This window comes from Podarcis vaucheri, assembly GCF_965113315.1.
Source record: "Podarcis vaucheri genome assembly, chromosome: 2".
Taxonomy (NCBI): Eukaryota; Metazoa; Chordata; class Lepidosauria; order Squamata; family Lacertidae; genus Podarcis; species Podarcis vaucheri.
In genome coordinates, this window is record NC_138760.1 from 40,721,039 (window position 1) to 40,744,047 (window position 23,009).

Consider the following 23,009-nt stretch of genomic DNA (forward strand, 5'->3'; position numbering starts at 1 on the left):
AGCAAAGTTCTTAACCTGAGGTACTATTTCTGGGTTAGCGGAGTCTGTAACCTGAAGCGTATGTAACCTGAAGCATATGTAACCCAAGGTACCACTGTACAGTCATACCTCGAGTTAAATATGCTTCAGGCTGAGCATTTTCGGGTTGCGCTCCGCAGCAAACTGGAAGTAATGGAACGCGTTACTTCCGGGTTTTGCCGCTCGCACATGCACAGGCGCTCAAAATGACGTCACACACATGCGCAGAAGTGGTGAATTGCAACACGTGCAGACGCGGGTTGGATTTGCTTCAGGATGTGAACAGGGCTCTGGAACGGATCCCATTCGCACCCAGAGGTACCACTGTACTAACACTATTATGTGGCACACTAAGTTTATCCATATTTACTGACCTAATTCTTCTTTCTCATTTGGATGGGTAAATAAATTAGGTTTGTGATGGTGTCACAGATTTTTCTTAGGATCTGTGTTGGATATTCTTTCAACACCAGGATATTAAAGTTAGCAAGTCCTTTTAGAAAACTATAGTTTGTGGTTGAAATTATGAGCAGTAGTTCTAAGCTGCAGACATTGAAAGGATTAAGGATGTTCTTGCAGTTCAACAATTATTTCATTATATGTCATAAATTATCATCCTTAAATTATTTTCTTAGTTCTGTGAAACCATGATTTCCATAAATACAGATTTCCTAATAATTCTTCCTCCTCCATGTTTGCATTATTAAACAGTGCAGTAAGAGGTGATTAAACCTGGGGCTATTTTTTTGCTTGTATTTATTATACAAAGTGTTAAACATGGCTGATATGCATGGCTTATAGCCTTATCAAAATGTGAGCAATGCCAGAGTGTATTGTTTAGACTTGTCAAAACATTAATTTGGTCCAGTATTTAAAATCTTTTTGGGTAAAATCTGATTTTTAAATAGGCCAGCATAGCTGCTTCAAAGTGTTTTCTAATTCATGGGAGAGCTAGTCCTTTCTCCTTCATTGTTATGTAGAGTCTTCAAAGTTACTCTGGGTCTTTTCTTTTGCCAGATAAAAACTATAAATATCCAATTATCAAAAATTTCGGGTGAACTAATGGTAAATTTAAAAAATACAATAGTATTTTTGACAATACTATCATTTTCAAGGCAGCCATTTCCCCCAATTGTTATTTATGTGTGACCAGTGTTTTTATTCATTTTTGTCTTTGTTTTACTTCAGATAGTATGATTATGTTTTGAAAGATTTAATGCACTCAGTTATTTATTTATTTATTAACAATGTATGTATATTACCCAACAGCTAATATACAGGTGAATAATAAAGTTTAAAATGCATAAGTATTTTTAAAAAGCAACAAAACAAGCAATAAAATATTAACTGATAAAACCATCAACAGCAAACCATGTAAAATAGCATAAAAATGGCAGATTGGACTATTGGAAATCTTGACAAATAAATTGAGACTTGCATGGGAATAAATTTAAAAAGGAAATTTCACTGCAACCTGTGTTGATTTATGAGTACAGCTGAACATTGCAATCTTCTGGCACCAGCTCCTTGTATTGTATAGTTGATGTAACTCTCCTAACCCCCCTTCTTTGGTGGCTCACCTATGGAAAAAAGGGCAAGTTTTATTTTATATAATCCTTTTGTCATAACGTCTCTTTGAATTAAAGTTTAATTATTTTTATTAATTCAATCCATCTCAAAGCATTATTTAATATTTTGCACCATAGTTGGGTTTTGTTTCTTCCTTTTTATGTTATGAAAATGTTTTATAGATGGTATATGTCAGGGAACTGAAATCGGAGCGAGAGGCGAAGGGGAGGCTCCCAGATGATGCTGGCGAAGGACCCAGCAGCAGGGGGAGAAACAGCTCAGTGGAGGGGGAAGCCAATCAGCGCAACACCAGGGATAAAGGGGGCAGACGGGGGAATTGGAGAGAGGGCTCCAGGGCTCTTCACTGGACATCAGTGAGGAGAGCCCAGGTCCTCCGCTACCCACGCCTTCCCTGCGCAGAAGACTCCCGCACGGTGAGAGGAGGAGGAGACTGGGTGTCAAACAACTTTTATGTTGGAAGAGGTTCAAGAAACGCCCACTGACGGATTCTGCCAGTGACTGAGGCAGCCACGATGGGAAGGGGCTGTGCAGTCAGAAAGGTTTAACAAGGCAAATTAACCGAGAAAGGCACCAGTTTACGCACGAGTAACTCATACCTATTACAGTATATAACACCGGTGAAATTAGCAAAAATGTATAAGACATGTAATAAGTGTTGGAAATGTAAAGATAAGGAAGGCTCTTTTTATCATACGTGGTGGGAATGTAAGAAAGTGAAAGGCTTCTGGGAAAGGATATACAATGAATTGAAGAAGATTCTAAAATATACATTTACAAAGAAACCTGAAGCCTTTCTGTTAGGAATACTAGGAAATGAGATCAAGAGAAAGGACTGTAATTTTTTCCAATATGCAGTGACTGCAGCAAGAGTGTTACTGGCTCAGAAATGGAAACAACAGGAAATACTGACAGTGGAAGAATGGAGAATGAAGCTGTTAAGACTATGCTGAGTTGGATAAATTGACTGGGAAAATTAGATACCTAAGAGACCAAAAGTTCATCGAGGACTGGGGGAAATTTGTGGAATATCTGGAAAGTATAAGTGAGGGACAGATAACGCTAGAGGGGTTTAAAAAAGCACTGTGAAAAAACTAAGAAGTAGTGTCTAAAGAGAAAGGAAATTAAGGGTATAAATAATGAGAATATAAATTACGAAATGCGTATTTAAAATAATGACTATGGATGATTTACGGAGAAGCTGAAGGAAGTCCAGAAAAGAAGCAATTTGTGAAAATTGGATGTGAAAAATTTTATGTATGTTTTGTTTTGTTGTAAATTAATAAAAATATTTATGGAAAAAAAGATAGCATATAAAAGTATCTATTTACTAGAGTATCCTGAGGATTTAAAATCCCAGGGGAAATAAAAAAGGACCACAATGTGGGTGCCAGGCAAGCACCCCTAGCCCCTGGTTCCATAGCCAGGGCATGACCACCAAAAAGGTATCATATTAGATGCTGTAAGAAAATAACACTGTGAAATCTAAAAATACTGGCAGGGTGAAGATTTAGGCTGTGTTCCTATGAATAGAGATAATGGAGGAAGCACTAGACTCCCAAGAAGCAGCACAGGACATTGGCCTTCCTTGCCAACCTCTTATTCAGTCCAATCCTAAACATGTTTATTCAGAAGTAGCACTGAACTCAGCGAGATTTACTCTCTAGTAAGTGTGTGGAAGATTACTCAATACATAGGTTAGAAGGAAGCTGTTACACTTTTCTTCCTGATTGGAAGCTGCAGTGCCTAGCTTAAGAGAGACCACAGACACTCACATGAATGGCGGGGGGGGGGGCTGAATACAGACTTTAGCAGGGATAGTCAATGTGTTGCTGCCCTCTAGCTCCTATAGCCCCTGATGACTGGCCATGCTGGCTGGGGGTGATGGGAGCTCAGCAACTTCTGGAGGGCACCATATTGGCTACCACTGCTTTTAGGTATTAGATGGGGGTTTATTTTCATTGTATTATTGACAGGGGTGTAAGGGGAGGGGTAGTATTTCTGGTGAGAGATAAGTTGTGCTCCTTCTGGGGGAGTTAGTCCATCTTGGTCCCCACCCTGCACTCTGCTCTCACCTGTGGCTCCTAGAATAAGGTTACCAGACGTCCCCGTTTCCCGGGGACAGTCCCCAGATCTAAACATCAGGCTCCATACAAAATCTATTGAAGTTGAAAAGTGTCCCTGGATTCATTGAAAAAAGCTGGTAACCTTATCCTAGAAGCTGTCAACATGCTACACCAGCCACACTCTGGGAATGGCTTTGATTGGCCAGCTAAACTGAGTGAGGCTAGCTGATGGGTCTCAAACCCTTGGTGAGTTTAAGGACCCTCCAGGCAAAGACAGGCTGAAGCAGATTGAGTGGATGAAACCAAGAAATGGTCAAGAAGGTGGTTTCTGCATGTGCTGTAGAGGGAAGCAAGGGACAGATGGGGCTCATCAGCCTGGGGAAATAGTAGCCTATCTAGGAGAAGGAAAACTCTGATCCTAAACCTCTGCTGTCTTGCAGTTTATCTTCAGGAGAAGGAAAGGCTAAGGGGTAAACCCTACACAAATCCAGTTACAGATAGGTAGCCGTGTTGGTCTACCATAGTCAAAATAAAAAAATTCCTTCCAGTAGCACCTTGAAGACCAACTAAGTTAGTTCTTGGTATGAGCTTTCGTGTGCATGCACACTTCTTCAGATACACTGAAACAGAAGTTGCCAGATCCTTCTATATGGTGAGAAGGTGGGGAGGGGTATTACTCAGAAGGGTGGTGAGAATGGGAGATTGGCAGATAGCTGAGATGAGCCTGTTGACAACTCTTAACGACTGCAATAGGTCTTACAGGAAAAGGCAAGGGGTGAGAAGGTGAAAAATGGCTTAGTCATGTATAATGAGATAAGAATCCAATGTCTCCAATATTTATCCAAAATACTTATCCCCCCCCAAAAAACAGTCTTTATATACCTCAAAATTTATAAATTTTACAATTACCCAATTTTCTAATTTATAACCTTTCAATAAATTAACAACTGTTTAATTAAATGTATCACCAAATGTCAGAGCAGGGTCAATTCGTCTTTTTGCCTCCACTCAGGCTAATCCTCTTTGTGGCTTATTACTCTGTTGATTATAAGAAGTTCGTAGGGGAAAAGAAACAATAGCCGCTAGGGCAACTCACTTTCCTTTTTCCGCTCTGCGAATAGCTTTGCGACCGTGCTGATTTCGGCTGTCAGCTGAACACCACAAAATTTTTCTCTCTCTCCGGGTTCTCCTTATTACTCCCAGATTTTCAGTTTATGCACCGGATTTCTTTAATTTGAGAGCGAGGCGCTTTCTCTGCAAGCTCGGGGCTTCGCTATTCGGAGGTAGATAATGGCTTCCCTCGACCCGCTGCTCCGCTCCGCCGTTCTCTTCGCTTCTTTTGGAAGCTACCTGACGGCCGGGCGGACCGCTTCTGGTCCCGCCGGGAACCTGACCTTCTGGACACCCACCAGAGGTATTTTTAGGGGGCCACCGCGCCCTGTAGCACCCCTATTCCTCCGAAATAGCCCGGGATTTCCCTCACAGAAAAATCCCCGCTTGCGGCAAGATCGCGCTCCACCGGAAGTCCGGCAAAGGGCTGTGTTCTTATCCTAATTCCCTTCTATGGGTTGCTCTCATATGCCTTCAGCTTGACTGAAGACTGGGTATACATCCATTCAACGGTCTGTTCAACCTTGCATTCTCCACATCAAGAGAAAACTGCAGTGGTTCTTTATGATGATGCAGTCTTCATAGCGCACTGTGAGGAAGCTGAACAGAGATCCATCAACCGTTTTGCCCAAGCCTGCAGGGAGTTTGACCTTACCACCACCCTGACAAAGACCAATTTCCTGGGTCAGAACATCGCCAGCACTCCATGCATCAGCACTGGCAACCACATGCTTGAGATGGTAGATGCTGAAGTCTACCTGGGCTCCACAGTAACCAGCAACCTCTCATTGACGCTGAGCTGGACAAGCATATTGGTAAGACCGCTACGGCAACGGCTTCCCTCTCCAAGAGTACGGGAGAATGTGGTGCTAATGACCAATAGCAAGATGAAGGTCTACCAGGCTTGCATGTTGAGCACACTGCTTTATGGAAGTGAGTCACAGGCAGTGGCAGAGGAAGGGGGCGGTCTGCCCCGGGTACCAGCCTGGGGGGGCGACATCGCTGTGGGTGGGCACATCCCCCTTGGGATGCCTGGGCAGACGCCACCCCATTGGGATGACGCTCGCATGGGCGGGCGCCTACCCAATTGGGATGACAGCTCGCACGGGCAGGCACCTCCCCCTTGGGATGCCCCCACGTGCGACGTGCCATGCCCCTGCCACCCTGGGTACCAAAGCCCCTTCCTCCACGACTGGTCACGGGCAACTTACAGAAACGATGCCTCAATGCCTTCCACATGTGCTGCATCAGGAAGATTTTGGGCGTCACATGGCAGGACAGAGTCTCAAACAAAGATGTGCTCTCCCAAGCCCACATTCCAAGCATGTTCACAATGATGTCTCAGCAACCTTTGCAATGGCTTGGTCACGTCCAGAGAATGGAAGATGGCAGGATCATCTATGGGGAGCTGTCTTCAGGCACCAAGCTTGTTGGCAGACCAACTCTGTATTACAAAGATGTCTGCAAACGTGCCGTGGAGCCAGGCTGCATTAACCGTGCCACGTGGAATCCCTTGCAGATGACCGCAGCACCTCGAGACAGGCAGGTTGTGTATCCACAGCAGTGATCGGAAGAGGAATGACCCCTGGGAGCACAGAAACGCATGGCACATCTGCATCAGCACAACTGGATGCCTTCATCTGCTCCAGATGCAACCAAACATGTCGGTCTCTGCAGTCACAGCAGGTGCTGTAACTCTCCTATGCTTTGACTTCACCCCAAAGGTACACGCTTCTATTGCCTCCTGAGAAAAGATGCCATCAACAAATAGCTTACACCTAGACTGTGAAGAAACGCTAATGTAAGCTTCATGTGAAAATGCCCTATATGCCTCCCCTTAAAGAGATTGCCTTGCACGCCCTTAGTGTCTTTTGTAAGCAAATCCCTTTAATCATACTTTTAAGTATACATTGAAAAAGCCTTTTTTTTTGTTCTTCTCAAAATAAGCAAGGTGATAGAAAGATGTTGATTTTGCATCCAATGTGAAAGGATTGAAAAAATCTGGATGTTCAAGTCCTTACCTGGTTCAGGGAGGAAGTTGCATTAGCTAACACATTCTTTCTGTGCCCATCATAGTTCTAAAGCAAGCTTCCTCAACCTCGGCCCTCCAGATGTTTTTGAGACTATAGTTCCCATCATCCCTGACCACTGGTCCTGCTAGCTAGAGATCATGGGAGTTGTAGGCCAAAAACATCTGGAGGGCCAAGGTTGAGGAAGCCTGTTCTAAAGAGTATGAAGCATTACACGACTGTGTTGACTCAGACATAAATCACTGAACTTTGGAAGCACATCTTCATACTGCTAGAATGTGTACGTTAAGTGAGCCCTTCCAGTGAAGGGCAAAAGGAAGCAGGCCACAGCACCCATATTAGCTGTTTTTTGAAACAGTGACCAGAAAACAGGAGCCACCTCCTAGGGGCTCAGGTCCCTTCGGTCCCCCCAATAAAACATTTGAGGGGCTGCCCTCCCCCAGTTAATAGGCATTGCCATTCAAAAGGTGTGCATGCACTTCAACTTTTGATTATGTGGGGCAGGGGTTACCTCAGCCCCCCCCCATATTTTATTCAAGTTAGACCCATATTTTATTCACCCCTGGACCAGAAACACTAAGTTGCAGGGAAATGGCCTACAGCTATACCCAATTAAGGCAGGGGGAAGATGATGGCGCAGTAAAATCAAAAGGCCCAGGGGGCTTCAGTGTCTACGGATGCCAGTTGGTTTGCCAACTGATGGCCCTTCCAGAATGCAGAAGCAGCTAAGGTGCTGGTGGGTACCACAGGCTAGGCACGTGTTGCACCAGTTCTTTTTTTTAATATAATATTTATTAAACAATCAAAAGCTTCAAAAATTTGAACATAAAATGCAAAAACAAAAAAAACTACAAAAATGGGAAAATACAACACAAAACACATAGAAGTACACAATAAAAAACAGTTAACAGAATAGAAAAAAGCAGAGAAAAGAAACACCAAAAAAGAAAACAAAAAAAGATTAGTGTTTCCATGTCTTATATCTCATTCACTAGTTTCCTGACCTCCTCACACCTCCCTTTTTGTATTCCAGTTCAGATTTTTAGTTCAGCAAGTCCTTACCCTCTATCATTCATCCTTACTCAACATCTTAACCTATAATAATATATTTTCCACCATTGTCATCCATATTTACATATTCTTATTAATCTTTTAACTAACATCACTTATTTTCAATCCAACATCCCTTTAACATTCATTACTTTTACAGTATTTCTGTAGGTAGTCTTTAAATTTTTTCCATTCTTCTTCCACTGCCTCTTTTCCCTGGTCTTGGATTCTGCCAGTCATTTCTGTCAATTCCATGTACTCTATCACCTTCATCTGCCATTCTTCCAGAGTGGGTAAATCTTGTGTCTTCCAATACTTTGCAATGAGTATTCTTGCTGCTGTTGTAGCGTACATAAAAAAAGTTCTGTCCTTCTTTGGCACCAATTGGCCGACAATGCCCAGGAGAAAGGCCTCTGGTTTCTTCAGGAAGGTATATTTAAATACCTTTTTCAGTTCATTATATATCATTTCCCAGAAAGCCTTAATCTTTGGGCACGTGTTGCACCAGTTCTTAAGACCTGCACTGGTTGCCTGTGTTTGTATAAGCACAATTCCAGGTGCTTCAGCTATTTGGGGCCCCATACAACTTGGCCACTAAATACCTGGAGGATCCTCCTCCTTTTAGGCCTGCCCATGTGTTGAGAGCTGCAGGGGAGGCCCTGCTGACAGTTGTGTCTCCCTGTGATGTTCACAGGTTGGTCATGCATGAACAGGACCTTTTCTGTGGTGACCCCCCCAGATTGAGGTATGTCTGGCCTTACCGTTGTAAACATTTCAGCATTAGTCCCTTATTACGGACTTCATGTTAACTTTTGTGGATTTTTTGTGGACCTCTCTTTGAAGAGAGATGAGATCAAAATACCCCTCCCATTGGAGTGGCGTTACTATTTCTGCTCATAAATTTGGTTGAATTTATGGTCTCGTCATGTCTACTTGTACTGAGCTGCATGTATCCCACCCTGGGACATGGTGAAGGGTTGGGCTATAAATGCATACAAACAGAATTGGCAAAATACTGGGAGTAGGGATAGATGGGGTGCGTTTTCTTTCAGTCCTTCCTTCCCAGCATGGAGAAATGTGTGGAGAACACAGAAGCAACAAAGGAAAACAAGAACAATAACCAACAGTCATCCTACCTTGAAAGAGCAATAGGCCAGCAGCAAGTGGAGCTCAAGAAATAAATAAAGGTTTTATTTCTTGATTTAGGCTTATCCTCACACTTCTGGATAGCAGGAGATGTGAGATTATCTGTCTATATTAGTGAATGCCCACTGAGAAGTAGCTTTACTGTCCACATATTAAGACTATCACCCTGGTCAGCACAACCATTCTTGGGGCAACACTTTTCAGTTGTGATGCTCGAGGAATTAAAAGGTAGAAAACAGCAGGTGGTGATTACAACTGCCATTAAAAGCAAAAGTTTATATAATTCTTACTTTCAGTGATGATGTGAATCAATTCCCTGCTGCTGATTGTACAGCAGTGTGTGTCATGCACAAGGAGTTTCATTTATTCGCTCCATTCCCAGTTTCTGTTTTGTCAAACTGCTCAGGGCACCCGGCCATTTGCAGCAACAACTGTATTGTTAATGTTTCATTAAAGCTCCCAGAAGCTTGTAATTATGAACGCCAAGCAATTGCAATTACTGTTATAATCCAAGCTCTGCTCCAAGGCATGTGCTGCAGCTAATAAAGAGGCAGAGTTCGCTCCAGCTTTTCTAATGAGCTTGCCAGTTTGCCATCATGCTGGACCCAAATAATTGAGCAGGGACCATCCCCGATTCAAGACAGAAAAAGCAAGAGAGAGTTTTGGAGCAGATGTTCTAGTATAGTGGCAAGTAAAGCAAAATGGCTTAAGGAAACCTTCCATGTTCTTTGACTGCAGAGACCAATTGTTATTAGAAGCATTTTTCAAACAAGACTAATAACTTCTATACTTAGCAAGCTATCACGGTAGGATGCAGATTACCCGGTAAGTTATAATATAGGGCTTTGCAGCCTGAGGGATTCCAGGTTGAGACCAAGACAGAGAATGTTGCAGTCTGGTCTTACACATTGTTATTTAGAAGGAAGTCTCACTGAGTTCAGTGGGGCTTATTTCCAAGTAAGTGAACATAGGGCTTCAGCTTTAGTGACATGAACAGTATTTAGAGATAGGACCGTTGACAACAATACCAGTGGAAAAGACATAAAATGGTGCATTTGTGAGCAGGGATTTAACCAGTCAAAAGCAAAGGAATGGGACAGCAAGAGGCAGCATTGCCCAACATGACAAAAACAAATTACAATTATCAGAGTCAATAGGATAACATTAGGCTATGGTGACTGGCCTATTTTCGTCCCTTATTACGGACTTCATGTTAACTTTTGTGGATTTTTTCTCTTTCCTGAGAGTTAGGCAATGGACTGTTCCATCCCACTTGACTTTCTTTCCCAGCAGTATTATATGGTAGAGGCAGTGGAAGCAGCAGGAGGCTCAGGAAACTGAATGGAGAGGGCAGCACTTGGCTGCAGGGTGCTTATTTCCCTGACCCCTTGCTCCCACTGCCTTTGCTGGGCAAGAAAGCAACCCACAGCCAGGTGCCTGAGATGGAAGCAGCCTGTCTCAGGGAACTGGATCAAGGGCATATTGTTCTCCAACATTGTGGAATGGCCCGTCAGTGGCTTGAGAATATCCACATTATTTTTGTAATAGGCCACAGCCACTCAAAGTGCATCCATGGTGTCGTGGACAGTAGTGGAAAACCTTTAAAAATAGCAGGAGGGGAAGGTCAGCTGTGTGACAACCTATCAATTTAAAATAAACGTTTATTTGGGAATCAAGACAGTACTAAGGGCACCAGGGAGATCACAAAAGTTCATAAAACTGCATGTTTGAGAACTTTAACTTGAGATTAACAAAATTTATAAAAGCTTCTGCTATGGAATCTATAAAGTGAGTTTCCAGATTCTGTTAAAGAATAATCCAATGTTACTTATTCTAATCTCTTTTTTTTAAAAAAAAAAATTCTCCATACTACTTATTCCAGACAGGTAGTCAATATAGTACATCCAGTGATATTACAGTGAGCTCCAAACTATCAGCAGAACCAAGCAAAAAAGAAGTACCGTATTTTTTGCTCTATAAGACTCACCTTTTCCCTCCTAAAAAGTAAGGGGGAATGTGTGTGTGTCTTATGGAGCGAATGCAGGCTGCGCAGCTATTACAGAAGCTAGAACAGCAAGAGGGATTGCTGCTTTCACTGCGATCCCTCTTGCTGTTCTGGCTTCTGAGATTCAGAATATTTTTTTTCTTGTTTTCCTCCTCCAAAAACTAGGTGCGTCTTGTGGTCTGGTGCATCTTATAGAGCGAAAAATGCGGTACATCCAGATGGCTCAAAAAGGTGAGCTGTCACTACCATTTGCTAAATAGGAAAGACTACTAGGTATAACTCACATATGCAGTAACTGGGATATAGTGAAAATATTCCTGAACTGCTTCATGGGAGTCCTATAAACTGGAACTTCTACATTATCAACAACTGGCAAAATGAGACAACCACAAACTTTAAAACGTTGGTTTGGTCATAGCACCATCTAGTGGAATACAAAGTTATCACTGGGAGTATCTCATAATATACTGTAATACTGTATAAAAACAATTCTGCTCTTACAGAAATGAAATTACCATAGTAATAAACCTAAAACCAGCATGTAAATAAGTTACAGATAACATGAGTGATGCTCATGTTTTCCATGATTTAAATACTGGTTTTGAGTTAATTTTGTTTCTCAGATAGAGTTACAAGACAGCCTGACATGCATGTAAACAGAAATAAGTTCCATTGAGTTTACGCCCAGGTAAATGGGTATAGGTGTATAGAATGTAACCTATGTCTCATTTAACTGTATAAATGACTCATTTGTCCCCTTGCTTTCCCTCTCTCTCCAAGGTTTAACAACTGGAATATTTAACAAATTCGAAGTGTGAACCCCCTGTGCTGACTTAATAGGTAAAGGTAAAGGTACCCCTGACTGTTAAGTCCAAGGTAAAGGTAAAGGTACCCCTGCCCGTACGGGCCAGTCTTGACAGACTCTAGGGTTGTGCGCTCATCTCACTCTAGAGGCTGGGAACCAGCGCTGTCCGCAGACACTTCCGGGTCACGTGGCCAGCGTGACGAAGCTGCTCTGGCGAGCCAGTGCAGCACACGGAAACGCCGTTTACCTTCCCGCTAGTAAGCGGTCCCTATTTATCTACTTGCACGCGGGGGTGCTTTCAAACTGCTAGGTTGGCAGGCGCTGGGACCGAGCAACGGGAGCGCACCCTGCCGCGGGGATTCGAACAGCCGACCATGCGATCGGCAAGTCCTAGGCGCTGAGGTTTTACCCACAGCGCCACCTGCATCCAGTCGCGGATAACTCTGGGGTTGCACGCTCATCTCGCTCTATAGGCCGAAGGAGCCAGCGTTTGTCCGCAGACAGCTTTCGGGTCATGTGACCAGCATGACTAAGCCACTTCTGGCGAACCAGAACAGCGTATGGAAACGCTGTTTACCTTCCCGCCGGAGCAGTACCTATTTTATCTACTTGCACTTTGACGTGCTTTCGAACTGCTAGGTGGGCAGGAGCTGGGACCGAACAATGGGAGCTCACCCTGTCGCAGGGATGTGAACCGCCGACCTTCTGATCGGCAAGCGCTAGGCTCTGTGGTTTAGATCACAGTGCCACCCACGTCCCTGACTTAATAAATCAAGTCAAAAATAGAAGTGTTATACTGCTGTAAGATGTGGCATTGAGTGAATATTTCCTTAGTTTAACTTGAACCCTATGTACATGTTTGTGCTAAACATGACTAAGAAAAAATATTATCTTTTATAAACATCAACAGTGAAACACATTTTGGTTTTTCTATGTGCAATAAAGAAAGATGCTTTATTTCCAGGGGGAAAATGCATTTGTCAGATAACTGGTCAAAACATTATCTTCATAAATTAAAGACTCTTAACAGGGAAGAATTAACTTGAGACATGAATGCCTGTGTCCACGATGAAAGTAATAACTGAACCTGAAAATTAATTTCACATCTGTCTAAAGAATTCAGTCACTTTACTCTATTACACAAAGTTCACTGTGTGTTATTCCAGGAATACTGATACCAACATCTTTGTCATGTCTATCAACATTGAGTAAGAATTCCACCCTGAAACACATTCAGAATATTACAATTGAAAGGGTATGCAAGATTCAGAATAGACAAGATGTGCCACTGTTCTCATCGTTAACAGTCCCCCAAAGTACTTGCTTTTTGTTCTGGTGCACATGGTATGCCTTTTGATGACATCAGTGGATTTCCTTTTGAGAATTCTTGCTCTAAAGACAACTGGGTATAGTTGCTGAAGGAAGTACATCTAACATTGGGGGCAGGACAGAAAGCACAGCCCTACTCCCCAATATTGCCCCATATGCCAGTAATACATGTATAGGGCCTCAAAGTTGACAGCAGCATGTCCGCAAAAAGATGATTTAGATCAGGTGTGGAGAACCTTTCGTCCCCCAGATGTTATTTATCTACAACTTCCATTACCCCTGTCCACTGGACATGCTTACTAGGGCTGAAGGGAGCTGTAGTTCAGCAACCTCTGTGGGGGCCAAAGGTTCCCTGTTCATGATTTAGATAAAACCCTTCCTTCTAGAGAAGAATCCTCATAGTATAAAGAAATGTCATCATTGCCTGTTGATAAAGGAACTGTTTCCCAAATCAGCTTGCAGCTGCCATTTAATGAAGAATTATTTATTTTGTTACAATTCCCAGAGGGACAGCTGTGTTAGGCTGGTGCACCAAAACCAATAAAGAGTCTTGTGGCAGCACAAGGACTAACAAATTCATTATAGGGTCAGCTTTCATGGACCAGAATCCACTTAAGCGGATACATGAAGTGCAAGAGTGGGGAATCTGCTGCTGATCTGCATTTCCCATCCTGCCCAATCACAGGGCATGTTGGTTGGGGCTGATGGGAGTTGCAGCCCACTGGTTCCCCACCCCTGAGGAGTGCAATCCCCAATTGGAATGGATGTGTACATACATTGGGGCGGGGGGTTGACAGGAGTTAGTCCAAGAGAAATGCAAAAGGACAGTGATAATAACGTAAAAGCAAAATAAGTATTGTAACAATTAACAAGGCTGCATTGACAAAAGCATAAACACCCCATCCTTGGTAGATGCCACCAGACTCTTTGTTATTTTCATTATCGTGCAATTTAAACACTGTGGTGATGTATGACAGAAACAGGCTGAGAATCTTAACAAGATGAAGCAACAGTGCTGTGGATAGCAACTCAATATAATGTACAAGAACAGATTTAGTTCCAAAGCAAGGCAACTGCCGTAACATAACATGAAGAAACACAACAGTAGCAGGTCTACAGGACACAACCTTTGCCTGCATACAAGTTTTTACATTCGTATGTTACGAAGTAATATACAGTCAAGACATGTTTGCATTTCCATCGCAGTACAATTTTGATTCTTCAAATGTCTTCACAAGTTGCAATTCTCTCTGGACATCTTGGTTTACAGATCCTTTTGCTTGCTCCTGTGGCCTTTGCTTCTGGCATATACTATCACATTTTGCAAAGATCCAATTCTGTAAATAGTTTAGGCAAAACCTCATCCTACTCGAAGCAAAACAAAATACAGACTAAGTGTGTAACTCAAGTGTATATATAAAAAAATCACAAAAATAGCAGTTCCTTCGTTTTGCAGGCGTCTCCATTTTTCCGTTTCTGCTCACCTTTTATTCACAGATGTCCATGTCCACTTAAGTTCCTGCAGTGATGTGATTATATCCAACAGCACGAGCCATAGGAAACATTTGCCTCCATCTTCATTCCAGATGGAGCAGTTTTTCTAGCAACTTACCTCTAACTCTGTTGCATCAGTTAACAGTAACTATTCTGATGTACCAAAAGCACTGCAAGGCACTACTACACAAAGTCAAAGTTATGGTTCTATTGCAATATTTACACTGAGATTCATGTTGCAAAAATAGATAATAAAAATTCAGGTAGCCAAACATAAACCCATTTCTCCTTCTGTCTTGGATGATTCCATGACTGCCAAAGAATTATCTGGAAGAGTATTGGCCTCTGCTGCTAATTCCATTTGATTATTTGCACCTTATGGTTTCTTAAGTTTTTATTAAAAACCACATATGGAACTTCTTACTTCTGCACCTATATCTGACCTGCATAGATAAGCTCATCCTCAAGCTTAGACAAGACCCCAACAAACTGATGAATATGTTCTTTGGTCATAATACAGTTTACAACATTATCCTGACCTCCCTATACTAAATGATAGCTTGTGAATTCAATACAAAATAGTGAGGGGGAGAGAGATAACATAACCGCCCCCCCGACAAATCATTTATCAGCATTCTGACAAAAAAAACACAGAAAAATGTAATAGCAATTTCTATTAATTATGGAAACGGCAGCCACTTTACAATACTTAATTAGGAGTAACTAGATGTCACAAAATAAGTGGCTAGTTTTTCAAATTTCACAATCCTCTTTGTCAGACAGGTTGTTAAACAAAACAAGGTGTCATGGAGAGAAGAGATCTGTTGCTGGTAGAGGGCATGGTAGAAGCCCTATCACCAGTAAAGGACAAGCCCCTTGCAGATTGATTAGGTTAGTTTATGCCAAGTACAGATGGTTCCGGTTGCACCAAAGAACATTGGGACAAAGAATCAATGGCCACCCCCCCTTTGAAAATACCTGAGTAGTGATTCAAAACCAAATCAGAGACAGGTTCAAGTGCTGGCTTTGCAATTTCCAAAGTGAGCGTGGTCACTGATTCTTTGTTCAAATCATTTGCACGTGGCATAAACAGACCTAATCATTTGGCAAACGTTTTCCTGAATCACTGTGTTAAGGCAATCACATATGGCACATGGGACTTCCACTGCGCTCTTACTAGCAACACCTTTTTCTCTTCTCTCCCTGTCGTCTTCCTTTTTTCTGTGTGCATTCCATATTCATCCCGATAAAGAGTTCTGTGAAACAAGAAGGTTAGTTCACTACTCTGCAGTCCTAATAACAGTATTATGATGCTGGGGTTGTCTGGATTTCCTCTCATGGTCCGATAGGGTTGACTGTAATTATAATTAATTATGGATACTGAAGAGGTAATATGGAGTTTCCCTGTACTTGTATTAAGCAAGTCTTTCCCACCAGATGTAATTCCATGTCCTTAAGGTAGTCAAAGTGGGAAAACGTATATCAGAATTACAAATAGTAAGATGGGGGGGGGGAGATATAAACTGGTACAAATGGCAATAGACAATGAATACTTCCTAAGTGCCACCACACTAGGGAATGATGGTTGGGAATCACAGCCAATTATTGCTCCAAATGACCTCTTCTAGACAATGGAACTAGTCTGCGGCAGAAACACAGCCCTCAGATGGCTTATTCTGGAATAGCACATAGCATTCAATGACCAGCTGAAGTAAGCAATTTGCTGACTGCAAGAGAGAATCAATGCAAATGCAAATATCCAATGCTGAAAAACATGTATATGCTTACTTTGTGTGGTCTCATTTCCCCTGTCTACCCAATATACTTGCACATACAATTTGTTAACATCTGAAAAACTGTTTCACCTGTTTTTGCTTGGGTTCTTTATAATGACTAGTTACATACATGTGCCTCTCTGGATAACGCCTTGCAGACAGAGCAGTAAGCAGATACCTGGTCCACAGCATTTTTCATTATACCATCTTACAAGTTTCCCTCAAAGAAATCAAAATGTAGTTTCATTAACAATGAGAGTATACATTGAAAATCTTCACGATGTTAAAAGGGAACAGCTTCTTTCATCTGTTATTAGTCCTATCGTTGCAGAGATTAGTCAGAGGAATATATCTATCAACCTGTGTCATCTATATATGTAAAATGCAGTTTAAAGCTACCTAGGAACAGGAAGCCCATATCCACTCGTATTCATCCAAGTGTACAATTTGTAAGACACTATATGATGGTCAAGCAGCAACAAACCCATTCTTTCTGACAAAAACAAACATATATTACTAGCATCTTTCCAACTATCCCAAAACCTGATAGAACCGCAGGACTTTCTTCAGGTCTGCCAAGAATAAATCAGCTCCTGCATCAGATAGGTCATTGACATCAGGCAAGAACAGGTTTGCTTTATCAGGCGTAATCAAGTTATGCGACAAAAAGTGTACACCAATTTCATTACAAAAGCCTACCATTTTCTTGTTAACATGCTTTTGAGCTTTTGCCATCTGTTCAGGATTTTGGTCCATCTTGCAAGCACGTCTTGGCAACAGTGAAGACCAAACTATAGTAGCATTTGGGAACGCTCTTTTAAGAATGCCCAAGTCATTTTTCATGGATATAATGAGAGACAAGTTATCGTTGGGAAGTAGATCATCTTCTCCAATATGAATTATTATAAGGGATGGAGAAGAACGGAGATGATAAATTTCATGCAGAAGAGGCATGAGCTGTTCCCACTTCATTGCCTGTATCCCATGCCAATACACATATGCCCTTGAAACAGAGATGCCCAACTGAAATCCATGTGGTAGACTTTTAGCTCTCTTCTTTGATGCCAAGATCACAGAATTGCCACATATCCAGATTTCCTTTGGGGGAGGTTGCTGTCTTCCAGCACCTAAAAGTAAAATGCCACATTAGTTCAACTGCTTCAGATTGACCCCTGTACTAGCTTACTGTTCCTCCATCCTGAAAACGCTAGTACTAAAAGGTTAAAGACTGAAATTTAAAATCTATAAACATGTTAATATGCTAGAAAATTTGATCAGCATTCTCTCAAGACCAAAATCAAGAGACCAAGCTAGCTGCACTTTTGAGAAGACAGAAGTCCACTAATATGCAGCAGAATTAAAACATTCACAGAAGCCTGTTAAGACAACTGACTGAGGAGAACCCACTAAGAGGATCAAGGATGGGGTAGGGAGAAAAGTGCAGCTGAGCTCAGCCCACGAGGAAACACACAAAAAAGGATATCCCCCTCCTTCAGCTGTAAGCACTCGTTTTCAGGAACAGGCGACAGGACTATCACTGCCACGGGTCATGAAAAGAGCTGGCTGCAGAACCAGTCTCAGCACCACTAATCCTTCCACTATGAGCAGCAGCCCAGATGATACGCAGGCAGGGAAGACAACAGTTGCTGAGTGATCCTGACATCTGCACTCACCCACTTATCAACCTGAGGCTATAGTGTACCTAGCTGTAGCAAATGCAGCTCAATTTGACCTGAATTGAAGAAGGTGCAATAAAGTGTTTTTTCTGACCAAGAAAGACCATTAAGCTGCTTTCACAGGAATAAGCATTCTGGGGCAATTTCCCCCACGAGGAAAGGCCACAGCAGAAACCAGCAAGTAGAGGCAATTTGGCATGCCTCATCTTCTTGCCACCCCAGAATTTTAGCATGGCCAAACCATGGTAATCTTATGCTGCAATCCTTAGCATACATGGTAAGCAGTAATGGCCACTGGGCATATGGAACTGACTTTGGAGTTAACATGCTTAATTTTGTGTTGTTAAACTACATTTTACATATATAAATGGCAGAGAAAGGAGAAAGAGAAAGTGCATCTGTACAGTATTCTGTTTGCCCATTTCAGTGAACTCTGTGCAGTTTTAACAGATCTTGCCACTGCTGTTTTCACAAACATATCTGTATGAACCAAAATTCAGGCAAACAGAAAAGATGCACCTCTCTCTTTATTTTTTTTTAAGAGTCAAACCCTGCACTCAAACCTGCCTCTCCTCCATCAGCAAACAAATACTGCAGGTATTGACAACTGCAGGTGATTTACTGCATTTTTCCGTACGATTAATACGAAGAGTTTTATTAGGTAAGAGGGGAACCAGCAAGATTAGTCTACTGACCTCTGTGATGAGACTAGCGTCATTTAGAATGAAGGAGGAGGATATAATCAACCACAGCAGTAAGAGTAGGAAGATAGCAAAATTCAGTGAGTGGTGAAAATAGTCAAGAGCACAGAGATGGCCATTTGAATGGCAGGTGGTGCTAAGAACCTGGCTTGAGAGGTTTTTTAAAGTATCAAAACTGCAGTGACATAATGCAGTAGATTCTTTTTGGCTCTGTTAGCTTCAAAATCCGCACACAGAGAAAAATAAGGGGCACAAGTTGCAATCATTACGCTTTGACATCTGTGGAATGTGAATTATACCTACCACCTGTAACTCAGTTCCATAGAAGTTTTGAATAAAAGCACCAGAGAGGAAAAAGAACACTTCCAAAAAGAGCATCTGACTGTAATTAGCTGGTTTCTTTTTATTAGATGGATTAATACTTAAGATAAATATAAACAATATATGGCAACAAACAAGGTTTTAAAAACCCACAAAACAAAACAAAACTACATCTTAACAAAGTCACACATAACTTGAAAAACTAGGGTATAAAAAATTATCTGAACCTTGTTTTGTGTCAAGAACACAGAATCATACTGCTGGAAGAGATGATGAAAAAGTATAATACTCTACTATGAAGCTGGTCACCCACCCCCCAGCTTCCCACAGATTATTAGCCCGTGCAATCCAGAGTGCCCAACTAGTAACTAAGTGGAACTCAGAAATGTGCATGATGTACAAATAGATCCAGGTGTTTAAACAAAGGAGCCGAGACATATATTGGTCTTAAAAGTAAAGTGGATTTGATAACTAAAAGTCACTGCTTCCAGTCTAATGTTGCCAGTCACACCTTCACCAATTATGGCATTAATAAGGGAGACCAAATCTAGCTCTCTGCTCCCAGTGCTATCATTGATTATTTGACGTGGGGTAGCTGAGGGAAGGAATTATGTGCATACCACCTATGCATGCACGCAGAACGTTTCTGGAAACATATGTCTGCAGCGGGCTGTCTAGTTTTTTGCTGGATAAGCTATAGCAAAGCACATGAACCACGTATGGAGATCCAAAATAAAAATATATACTTCAGAAATTTCTTAAAGCCAATGAGATTCTTTGGTGCCACAGAAATTCTGGGCACCCAAATGCAGCATTCGAAATTTCTGTAGTTGAAAAACCTTTTAATTTCCAGCTGAATTTATTTAATGGCCAACTAGGTAAGGTTGCTGTCTTATGAGTGATGAGCCTCTCTTATGCTGGTCACAGTGACTGTTCCCATCTTTAAGGCATGCCCACAGTGTTATGAGCACTGCTCAGCAGTACAAAACTTTAGGCTGCCGTTTTTGCAAGACTTATCCAGCAACTTGTCTGCAGGGTGCTCCCTGTCCCTAGCAGAGCTGGTTTCAGGGTGGAAGGACTACGATCTTCTTGCTGTCGATATGCCCCCAGGCAGGCAGGCAATCTCCTCACTTTCTTTGGTCCAGCAACTTGCTATCCAAGGGCACCTGCCTCTGCCACATGCTTACCCTCAGTCCTGGAGAAGTGTCTGGTGATGCATACCTGGATTTTGATGCTGTATGAATCCTGTTCCTGGTGCACTGCTGGATCCTTCCAAGCGATCAGTGCAACCTTGAGAGCATACTGTCCCAGCTATTCCTAGGCAATATTGCGCTACAATGTATTTTTCACTTGATAGTATTTGGACCACTACCCCTGGAAACATGAGCATTCACTCAAGTATTTCCACAAGTGTACTTGATCAAGGAACAATGGCTGGTATGGATTTGAGCCAGCAACCTCCTGAGTTTGCTCATGCTTGCTTGGAGACAGCACTATTGCATTCTCTTGTTTGTTGCTACCACTTGATTCTATGCTTTTCTTCCATTGGGGTTTGCTAGAGGGGTAAAATGTTTTGCCTTCGAGCCAGTAATCACCTAAGTATGTTTGCTACCACTTTAGCAGACAGCACCAGAAGGGCCCCTTGAATGTGACTGCTGCCCAGTTGTCTGCACTTCGTACATGTTAGGGGCACAATGGCATGGCCAAAATGCCCCCAGCTTGGCTTACTGGCCCCCTTCATGTCTGCATTATACGCAGCATGTTCCGCATAGCACCAGATTGATGGACAGTGGCACTGTTTCCCTTTTTGTGTATTTTCCAAGTAGTGTGTTTCCCCACTCCCAGTCTGAGTATGCACTGGATATGGTAGCCTTTTTTCTGGCAAAGCAGCAACATATTGTTGGTCTCAGTGTAAGGCAAACATATGACTGCTTTGTTAATACAGTATCTTTGGAACAGCTATAGGGAGAACCTTATGCTAGACAAAGAGAGGCCAAAAGAAGAAGACAATAAAGATCGTCTTCTTCTATAGTACTTACATCTATTGTTCAGAAGTATAAGGACCTCCTGATCATGCATTGTCTGACTTGCTGTATGACACAATAACGTTAAAGCTTATCACATATAGTATGGTACCTATACTGATTCAGCAATTGCTTTTTCTAAATATTTCAGGATTTTATATACCATTGCATTTGTGCCCATATTCTTTTTCAACTCTTTATTTACTACTTTCTGGTTTCATAATGGGTATTCCATTGCCTTAATTGTTCCACTTGCCCACTTTAATGCAGTCACTAAAAATCTACATTATTAATTCAGACGTTTATGGTGTGGGGTGCACAATCAATTTATACCACAACATGTGTTTTCTGCATTTTCTAATATTCCACAATTAATTCTATCCTTTCTGGCCTTGTCAAAGGCCATGGGACACAGAGACAAAACTTTCCGTTTCCTGCTAAATAAAGAAAAATCTACCCTTGCTCTCAGTGAGTTGCAGCTAGATATATAATTGGAACAATTACCACAGTCATGCCACACTAGGCAGCTGTGGTTTGGAAGCTTTTCCATCCTCCCTCACTTGCTGCCATTTTTTCCAAACAGGTGTGGGACAAGATACAGTGGCATGGAAATGGCAATCCCTGCAGGTTTGTGTTTCGGAGCATCTCGCTTGGGGTTGCAGCCCCATCATATTGGAGGGCGCCTTGACTTACCTGTTACCGGTTGCACGGCAGTTATCACAGACGTACGCATCTCATTGACAACCTTCTTCTTCTTCCCCCCTCCTGCCAAGCAGGGAATAGGATTCAGGCCTCCCGGAGGGTCTACTGCCGGAGGGGCCACTCCGTTGCTGCCTCCCGGATTCAATTCCGGGGTGCCTCCCGCTGCTGCCATGGCTTCCGGGCCAAGCAAGCCACGCCGGCCAGCGATTAAAACCGCCTCCAAGGCTTTCATGAGGGACGGGTTGGGGGGACTGTCCTTAGGATTGGGTCCCCTGGTACACTTGTTTTCTGGAGTCCCGGGGACGACGAGGCTGTCGTCACTGGGCCTCTTGACTGGCTCCATGGCAGAAACAACGGGGAGATGGCAGGGGAGCTATGGGGGGCTCAAAAGGGCCAAATTTTATTGCAGGTATAAGGGGAACTCCACGCCCCAAAATAAACTATAAATATAGGGCGCTGCCTGTCTCTTGGGGCAGGTGCTTTGCAGGCTCAGCACTGAGGTGGGGGCGGCGGGAGCCGCACCTGGCAGCACAAGCAAGCGACCTTTTAAAACGGGGGGCGAAATGTAGGGCCCTTCGGGGTGGAAGGCAGAGTGGGAGGTTACTCTGCAGCCGGAAGAAGCGCGAGAGCGGAGGGGCCCAGCCCAGGCGCCCTTCTCTACCCCCTCGCCACCCTCCACGGGTCTCAGCTCCCGAGAGAGGCGCGGGGGTTTCTGAGGCGCCCCCCTCCCGCGAACTCCGCTAGGCCCCGGGCGCTTCCTCGCTGGAGAAGAGCGAAGAGGCAACGGGCCGTTGCCCTGGAAACGCTCGTCGTCGTCCCCTCGTCTCTCCGTCACCGCGAGCAGCTTCCCATTTAACATCGAGCGGGAAAAGGACCCACGCAGCCGCCGTAGCCAATGACCCTTCTTCCGGTCTGAGGAGGGAAGTGCGCGTGCGCACCTGGCGCGGCGCGGCTCGCTACTATATCCTAGACTCGCAACTTGTAGAGAGTCGCCTGGAGGCTTCAGTTCGTGGTTCAGTTTATCCCTCGCTTCCCGCTCCTCCTGGCGGAGGTGAGAGCTGCGCAGGACAGCATATCACGCATGCGCAGTGCGGAGGGAGGAACGAAGATGGCCAAGATATACCTAAAATCTGCATGTGTTTTTATAGGGAACAAATGTGCCTGGGCTGA

At 43.1% G+C, this 23,009-nt stretch overlaps 1 protein-coding gene and 1 long non-coding RNA gene across 2 annotated transcripts; one reads left to right on the plus strand and one right to left on the minus strand.

Moving 5' to 3' along the window:
* The first annotated feature begins 5,205 nt into the window (after window positions 1-5,205).
* Window positions 5,206-13,590, plus strand: LOC309521965. Its single transcript, XR_014214801.1, has 3 exons — window positions 5,206-7,580; window positions 8,370-11,881; window positions 12,249-13,590. It is a non-coding gene; the product is annotated as an uncharacterized lncRNA (long non-coding RNA).
* Window positions 12,737-22,673, minus strand: LOC309521760 (uncharacterized protein). The gene is made up of 2 exons (XM_082204593.1): window positions 21,831-22,673; window positions 12,737-17,542 (listed from the first exon to the last, which is right to left on the minus strand). The coding sequence occupies exons 1-2, from the start codon at window positions 22,180-22,182 to the stop codon at window positions 16,947-16,949; spliced, it is 948 nt and encodes a 315-aa protein (XP_082060719.1). The 5' UTR covers window positions 22,183-22,673; the 3' UTR covers window positions 12,737-16,946.
* Between the last annotated feature and the right edge of the window lie 336 nt (window positions 22,674-23,009).

Bases quoted from the DNA above. Each gene is read 5' to 3' on its own strand.
- LOC309521760 (XM_082204593.1), bottom strand. From the start codon at position 22,182: ATGGAGCCAGTCAAGAGGCCCAGTGACGACAGCCTCGTCGTCCCCGGG. The intron at 17,543-21,830 runs GTAAGTCAAGGC...TTTTACTTTTAG, and splicing joins TGCCGTGCAACCGGTAACAG to GTGCTGGAAGACAGCAACCT.